General features: G+C 36.5%; 1 protein-coding gene across 3 annotated transcripts; it reads left to right on the plus strand.

The window, feature by feature from the left end:
- The first annotated feature begins 2,463 nt into the window (after positions 1 to 2,463).
- Positions 2,464 to 5,707, plus strand: LOC113361891. Of its 3 annotated transcripts, XM_026604976.1 has the most exons (10): positions 2,464 to 2,741; positions 2,854 to 2,912; positions 3,015 to 3,116; positions 3,229 to 3,691; positions 3,777 to 3,894; positions 4,226 to 4,347; positions 4,484 to 4,569; positions 4,968 to 5,077; positions 5,171 to 5,203; positions 5,271 to 5,707. In XM_026604976.1, exons 3-10 carry the CDS (start codon positions 3,026 to 3,028, stop codon positions 5,313 to 5,315), a joined length of 1,068 nt encoding a protein of 355 aa, XP_026460761.1. In that variant the 5' UTR covers positions 2,464 to 2,741; positions 2,854 to 2,912; positions 3,015 to 3,025; the 3' UTR covers positions 5,316 to 5,707. The 3 variants fall into 3 exon arrangements, with proteins under 3 accessions (XP_026460761.1, XP_026460760.1, XP_026460762.1); XM_026604975.1 differs by lacking the exon at positions 2,854 to 2,912; XM_026604977.1 differs by lacking the exons at positions 2,464 to 2,741; positions 2,854 to 2,912 and adding an exon at positions 2,752 to 2,817.
- Positions 5,708 to 8,399: the final 2,692 nt, after the last annotated feature.

Here is an 8,399-nt window from a genome sequence, read left to right on the forward strand (position 1 = left end):
TTGTGACTGTTTGTGGGTTTAGAGAAAGATTTCGCCCCGAAACCATGACTTTTCTACTCCCGTTCGGCGAGATGACTGTGATTCCGGATGATGCAAAGCAAATTACCAATATGGCTTTGGAAGGAAAAACTATGTTCGAGGGTTTCAACAATTCTATTCCTTTCGAAAATCTTTTTGTCTTGGCGAAAGATTGTCTTGGGTGGGACAAACTTGAAGCTGAAAAAGAGCTTGAGATAGATGTCGGAGCCTTTCCTAGAGCTGAAAGGCCATTTAGTGTACCGGGTGAATGCCTGAAACATTTAATATTATAAGGAAGATTAACATGGTTCGTCTGAGGAAGAAGTTTGAGGATTCTGGCCCCAAGACTACTAGTGGATTTTTTATTATCTAAGACTTTGTCAATTTATTATTTTTCGTTGTTTGGTTATGGATTTGGACGGATGAATTTTTATAACTTTGTATGTATGTATGAATGAATGTTAGTCTTTCCATTTGTCTAACCGAAGAAAAATGAGGAAAAACTTAACATTATTGAAATTTTTGAGCACTTTTGGCTAGGTAGATGCTTCACATAACCTAGTCGTAAATGCATATAATGGTTGTCAAGAAAACTTGCACATGTTTTCGGTTAGTAACTCCCGGTCGTTACCCAACAAGCGGTTAGGAAAACCATCCGTAATAGTTTACGGTTGGGAAATACCTAGCCGTATATTACTCTGATAACGCAAAAATAAAATGACTGCTGGTTACGACTAGATATCCAGATCGTGTATCTGTTTCACGGTTAGGACTTCAAACCGTAATTATGACATAAAGTAACAACTCTGGTTTATGGCTTGGTCGACCTTTCGAGTTCCCGGCCGTAACAGAAGAACAGTTAGGAACAACATCCGTAATATGGTTACGGTTGGGAATGGCTTGGACGTATATTACTCTGATAACCCCTAAAGAAATTGAATCCTTGTTACAGCTATATATCCAGGACGTAATTCTGACATAAAGTAACAACTCTGGTTTACGGCATCAAATCTTTGCCGTAAATCTGACACACCACAAAACCTGCAGGTTTATACTTAATTACGGCTTGGTCGACCTATGGATTTCCTAGACGTAAACACCTATAATTTCCTTTTGTACCACATCGTATCAGCTAGTTTTTTGAATTTTGAAAAATAAATCCGTTGGAGGACCGATCTAGAAGATTCTAGCTATTGAACCACTTATTTAAACTTGAAATAACTCCACCTCCGTAAAACCACTCATTCCAAATCAAAATCACACCTTCTACATCAATAATCTCTACCAAAACCCGTACAAACTCAATGCAATGTACTCAAAGGATAAACTCAACTTTACTTTGGAAGAAGACTTATCGCTTTGCAAAAAAATTGTACTATGCTATCCAAAGGGGGGAGAAGAATGAAGGAAAGGTGGTTTAGCTTGTCAATCGCAGTAGAGTAAGATTTTTGAAAATTTTTGTAGTGAAACAGGTAATACTAGCAACCGCGATGAAGTGGAAGAATATATGGCTTTACTTCGTATGTGCAAGCAACTTCGATTTAGAGGTGAGACTGATGAAGAAGTCGTAGCTCAAGCTAAGAAGGAATGGAGAAAAATAATTTCAACTTCGAAGCTCAATTCATCATCATCAAAGAAACTCAATTCATCATCATCAAAGACTTCTAGATACATCGAAATGGATGTTATCAAAACAAAATTTGTAATAGGAATCTAAGTATGTAATGGGTTTTATTTTGGTCTAATTAATGAAAGTATTACTACTTTTCAATCGTAGCATGTATTCACGTTGAAACTCAAAATTTCTTAACTTACACATTCATTTACGGACGAGAAAATTGTCTTTTAAACATGTTAACCCAGCCGTAATACAGACGCATGTGATTCTGAGCAAAATAACAGCCAGATTTTCTTCACTTCCCATCTGTTATTCGTATTCACGGACGGGAGTTCCTTAGTTTCCAACCGTACTCACCTATTTACGACTGGTTCGATATATTTTCCCAACCGTAACATGTAAAAAAATTAGATGTTGCTCTGATTTTTTAACGTATTTGAATCAATAAAATTGTTTTTCGAAGTTAATTACAAGGTTATCCCGAATTTTGTGACGAAAAATTTCATCATTTTTCTTCAAAGTTTTTATAAAAAATTCACCAAAGTCACTCTTTTTCACTCTTCAAAATCCAACAAAATCAAGTTTTAATTTGTGAAAGATTAATCATTTGATTAGTCTAATCTAACAATGAATATTGATTAGTTAGCTTAATCATTTTAGTTAGCACTAATCAAATTAAGGTTAGATTATGTATCGACAAAAAGCATCAGGATAAGGGATTCCATGGATTATTCTTTCATGACCGTATACAGCCCAAAAAAAACAAAAAACTCAGTCGTTTAAAACCTTAATAATAGGATTCTATTTTTAGCGTGCCAAACACCTCAACTGCACTACACCCTCCGATTACTTCCATTTTTAGCGTGCCGCCTCAAGCACACACTCCCATACTTAGTGAGCCAAACGGACCCCTCCGATTAAACAGTTAAACTAAGTTGATTGAGGACCACGGTCCACCTGGAACTACTGACGAGAACAAAATGGTGCCTATGTAAACACTAACAGACAACACAACATCAACCTTGTGTGTTCTAAACTGATGTGGCATCTCACTTGGAGAATTATAACTGAATAAAATACTACTCATTGCATTTCAGATAATCAGGTTAGAGTTCTTCAATTTCTCCGCCTCCCTTTCATTTTGATTTCCGTGTACAATAAGATAAACTCATAAGCACTTGGTAATGCTCTCTACGTGTTTGTGTTTTTGTCTATAGATGCTTTAACTGTTGCATTAAATGTTTTGTTAGTACGTTTGCTGTGGTTTACCGAAAGGGTCAGTAGAATTATATAACCCTAAATCTTAACTCATTCAACTATGTATGAATGATGATTGGTATTTAATTTTCAACTTTTTGGCAATCTCAATTTTGCATAGGAATCACAGCGATGTCGAACTGTAGGTATCTGGTAACCAATGGTGTCATTTCACAAACATCTGATGTTCCTCCTGTTGCCTCATTCCTTGAAGCTCATCCAGGTAATGTAATCATTAGGTACCATTTTCTTTTCCCTGTTGGAAAGATTTGCGTTTCAGTTCTTTTACTAATCTAATTTCTCGTTTGATTGAAAAAAAAAATGAACATAACTAGGCGCGTATACAACTTCTCGTACACATGGCACAGCTGCTCGCGTCTTATTTTGGGAGAGGCACTTACGGAGACTTGTTGAATCAGCAAGAATTTTAGCTGAAACAAAACCAGAGTACTTATTTGGTACGGAAAATGCTAGGATTTCTTCTTATTCAGCTTCACCCTCGTCGTGGGATTCTATAGTTCGGCCTGTGGTTAATGATTCGCTGAGGAATGTGCTTCCAGTGGCATTGGAAGGGAGGAATGTGGGGGAAGAGTTAGCTATCACCTCTCTTGTAAGTGGGAATGTAAATATTAGGGAAGAAAACAGAGAGAAAGAAAGGATTTTTCATGCCTTTGATGTTTACTTGCACATTGGAGTCTATGTTCCACCTGTGTTTGGTACCGAAGGAAGTAGTGCACATTTAGCTGTTGTTGGACCAGGAAGGGACACTGCAGACGCTAAGTTCTCACAGTGGGTAAGGTGAGGTATTGTTTTGAATCGTTAGTGCTTCTTGTACTTGAATGGAATTGTTGATTTATGCAATTTTATAATTTTCTGTAGAAAGGCTTAGAAAGTCTTTGGAGAATATGAGGCCTCCGTCAACAAACGAGCTCATGTTATCAAATGATGGTGATCATATACTTGAGGGCTGTTTGACTAATTTCTTTGTCGTTCGCCGTAAAGTGAGTATTATACACTCAAACTATGATGTGGATACCTTCATGTGCCCCAGTATTTAGCTCTTTTAATTGATGAGGCTAAACATGGTTTTGCTTTGTTAAAAAGGAGGTGAATCAAGATGGGGCGTTGCTCAGTATGTGCGACGTCTTTTTTTTTTTTTGCTGTTATGTTTAGACTTTAGCACTCTAGAAAGGCTAGCTCTATCATGTAATACAGTTGTTTTGCCAAAATGAGTTATTCATTAAGAGCTCCCAGTTCGCGACATCTAGGGGAGCAAATCGGTGCATAAGCTTTTTCCTATAGCAAATTATAACAACAGTTCATCTTGTTCAGGAAAATAGTGATATGCTGAGGAAACACCCATTAGATCCTGACAATGAGTATTCTTTTGAAGTACAAACTGCTTCTATCAAGGATGGTGTGCTTCCTGGAGTTATACGCCAAGTAGTTGTTGAGTAAGTCTTACTGGACCCCCAATCCAGATAGGTTTGGGCCTTTATTTCCCAACTACCCCTACTTTCCTTACATGTAAATTACATTAATAATATTAATGATCTGTGTGGCATTTTGCATTTATACGCTACCGGCCAGCGTGTGCCTGGCAATGGGAATTTCAGTCAGTGAAGTTGCACCTTCCTGGTCTGAGCGTGAACTTTGGGAAGAAGCCTTCATTACAAGTAAGTTTTTTTTTTTCAAATTTATCTTCATAATTTATTTTCCAGCCAGACAGGAAATTTCCCCCATTTTCAGTATTGTAGATCGTTTGTTGCTAACTAGTTACAAAGTGGGCAAGCAAAAAAAAAAATTAGCCATGAAAACAAGTTTCTTCACTTCATAAACAAAGATTTGGTTTGGACTGTCCAAAAGCATTTTAAGAAAATGGTTCACATACCTACTTGATTTTGATATATTTGTTATTATCCAAACCACGTGCAACAATGTGATGTAATGGCAACTAATCCCTTCATATTGTTATTTATTTCTGAAAGAAGCCCTGTGGAAAAGAATTGTAAGATCATATTCTATGGACCCAATATCAAATTTGTAAATTAAGGAAATCCATATTCTGATGCAGATAGCTTGAGACTAGTGCAGAATGTGGAAACTATTTGTGTCCCTAGTCCTTGGGAAGACTTTCAACATAAAACCTGGAAAGATGTAGCATGGAATGAGAAACGATTCAAGGTACTTTTCGCGTCTCTTTTGTTGATCATGAAAGCATGAGAAGGTTTGAGTAGCACTAAACTGAACTAGTTCTTTCCTAATATTGAATATCAGGAGGGTCCCGGGAGAATCACAGCAGCCATTCAGGTAAAACCACATTCAACAGAGTAGTTGTATAAATTAGTTTTTTAGCTTAAGGCTGTATTGTTTGCAGAGGGAGGTGATGAAGAGGTCAAGCCTGGAAGGATACCCAATATGATTATATAAGATGAAATGCATCAACCAGAGTTTAGGTTGCGCTTGCCCAATCTAATGATCAACTAGCATCTTACGGCGTTCCGGTACTTTAAAAATCTAGTAAAATTTCTTAGTCCAATAAAAGATTGGATTGAACTGTCTGCCAACTTGTTTGTACACTATTATGTACCTGATTTAGACATGTTCATATTTTCTGAGGATTAAGCGTTCCATCAGTGAGTTGATGAACGATTAAATGGGTCTTATGGTTGGTAATAGTGGCACCACCATTAACAGGTGCTGTTGCACCATTGGAAGATAAAGTTCCTTAAATCAGCATGTTACAAGGTAGAGTTTCTTGTTTGAAATATAGTTAATAATTGGGAATTCAGAAACAGTATATGATTTATTTTATCCTTTTTTATCAACAAAACGATATTTATATTATATAAAAAGAAAGAAAATTACAGTCGATAAAAGGAACATACAAGTCTCAAGCCCCATAGTTAGAAAGTACTACAATTCACTCATCTCACTATTTGCTCCCATTTAACCACAAGATCTTCAAACCTGAAGCCTTCCAATATGCGAGAAGGAGGCGACCAGTATAGTATGCTAGCCTTCAGTATTCATCTCCTTCGCATTCTCTTGGAACATCCTTTGGTTTCTCTCATTCCATATTTCCAACAAACAGCGAAAGGGAGAATGCTCCAAGTGAAATTCCCTTTGGTTGAAGATCATATTCACATCCTCACTATGCACCCCAAGAACCCCATACCATAGCTGTCGCACAAAGTCTGCCATATTTTTACTGCCTCCTTGCAGTGCAAAACAAGATGATTAATTGATTCTAATTCTTGCTTACACATATTGCACCTGTTAACAAGAGTTCTCCATCTTCGCTGCAAACTGTCTTGAGTTGGTATCCAATTGTGGTGTACCAACCAAATGAAAAAGCTCACTTTGGATGGTACCTCACTTTTCCACACCACTGGTGCCGTAAAAGTTCTCTCTCCCGATTCACCTTGTAGAGCTTTATTACATAACTTAACAGTGAACAGGCCATCCCAACTATGCTTCCACTTCCTTGTGTCTTCCATTACTGATGGATTATAGTTCTCCAATAAATGCGAGATTTGTTCAACTTTATCTCTCTCTCTCTCTCACAGTCTCCTTCTAAATTCTAGGTCTCAACAAGTATTTCCCTCTATATATAGTAAAATTTATTCACAGTATGGTCTTTCTTTCTTGAGACCGGGGGAGGAGCCAAGAATCATGGGAAGGGGTGCAAACACAACCAAAAACTTTAGAGGTGCAAAAATGCAAAAACAGGCTCGTTTGTAAAGAAAAAAAAATTCTTATAGGACCTAAAATGGGCTTTGGAGCCAGCTGAGCAGGGGTGCAAATGCACACCTTGTAATGGGTTGGCTCCGCCCCTGCTTGAGACCCTATAAAAGTTAGGGAAAGTTACCTGCAGAGAGCATCATCCCCTTGATAGGATTCTTACATTGTTGTAATACCAAACCCTAGTGCCATTACGTTACGAGGTACTACTTATAGTACTTGCACATGGTGTAAACCGATGCCCATTGACATCCATAGTGTGAGATAATACCTCTTCAAATAGTAGTATTGTTCTGTGTTGGTTAACAGACACAAATGATAATGATAATGGTGTTGTTCTGTGTTGGTTAATAGGCACAATTGGTAATGGCAATGGTGGTGTTCTGTGTTGGTTAACAAACACAATTAGTAATGGTAATGGTGTTTTCTTTGTTGATCAACTTACAAAATTGGTAATGGTGGTACTCTGTGTTGGTTAACAGACACAAATGGTAATAATAATGATGTTCTGTGTTGGTTAACAGACACAAATGTAATGGTTTTGGTATTGATTTGTTTCAGTATCGTTGTTCAACTGATTTTTAAAAGGTGTTTAGAATTGGTTTAAGGTATTGAAATTTGTTTAGAACCGGTTTTTAAGAATGTTTTTAGTACCAAATCTGTAAAGGTATTGAAATGTCTCAGGTAGGTACTGAGAATTATTGAAATGTTTCAAAGTATTAAGGTATTGATATTATTAATATGAATAGAATGTTGAAAAAAAGAAGTATTAAATGAGTTACCTAAAGTGTTGATATATCAAAGAAAAGACTCTGTCCAATTGCCTTGTCACCAGCAGAGACATTTAAATCATCTTTCTTAGTAGCAAATTTGCATGATCCTTCTTTTAAGCAGCTTACAGTGAAGCTTCTGAAGGTTATAGGGAATTTTAGCTTCAAGAAGTTTTCTTGCAATTAAATGTGTCAATTGCAGTGATGATAGAACTCGAACATCAACATGTAAAATTCTTTTGGAAGTTCAATATCAAAAAATATCCTAAAAGTTTGTTTTATTCCCTAATCAAAGCGACCTTCAAAATGGGTATAACCAATGAAGCCTTAGAATCTTGCAAGAACAGAAGCATTAACAATTTGGTTTCTCTATTTAATCCAATAGAAGCGCAGACTAATAAACCTAACAAACACAACTTCTTGAAAATAAACCAAAAATCAAATTCCACCAAAAATAGTGGTTTTCCTGGCTTAAAACCTCTGTAAGTAATCCAAAACATTTATAGTCTTTTGATCATTCTTGTAATCCAAACTGTATTCAAATCCCACTTTTCAAATCAAACCATATTGAAAAAATATAGAAAGAAATCATCCATCGAAATAAACTCAATTAGCCACTTTCTCGTGCTTCTAATATTCAAATCATCAGCTACTTCCTCACATTTATCCTTATTATGATCGACAGTAAAACAATCTTGACAGAGATTATGTTGTTGTCTCTCCCAGTGATAACGAACCCAAGAAACACCTCCAGTCGCAGCTTAGTATGATCATTTTCAACTCTAGGAGTGATCGTATTACCCAATCCTGGTCTACAATTTTCTGTCTCTACAAATATATTCTTACCTTGCTCTTCTAAAGCCTCATGAACAATCATTTTTTACTGATGTTCTAGAATGATATTTTTAAACTGCATATTTCACTGTTGGTGATTAAAAATCCAGTCTGGAATTGGATAGATATATCACATGTTTGTGACTCGGAGTTAATGT

Source organism: Papaver somniferum, chromosome 3 (genome assembly GCF_003573695.1).
Source record: "Papaver somniferum cultivar HN1 chromosome 3, ASM357369v1, whole genome shotgun sequence".
Classification (NCBI taxonomy): Eukaryota; Viridiplantae; Streptophyta; class Magnoliopsida; order Ranunculales; family Papaveraceae; genus Papaver; species Papaver somniferum.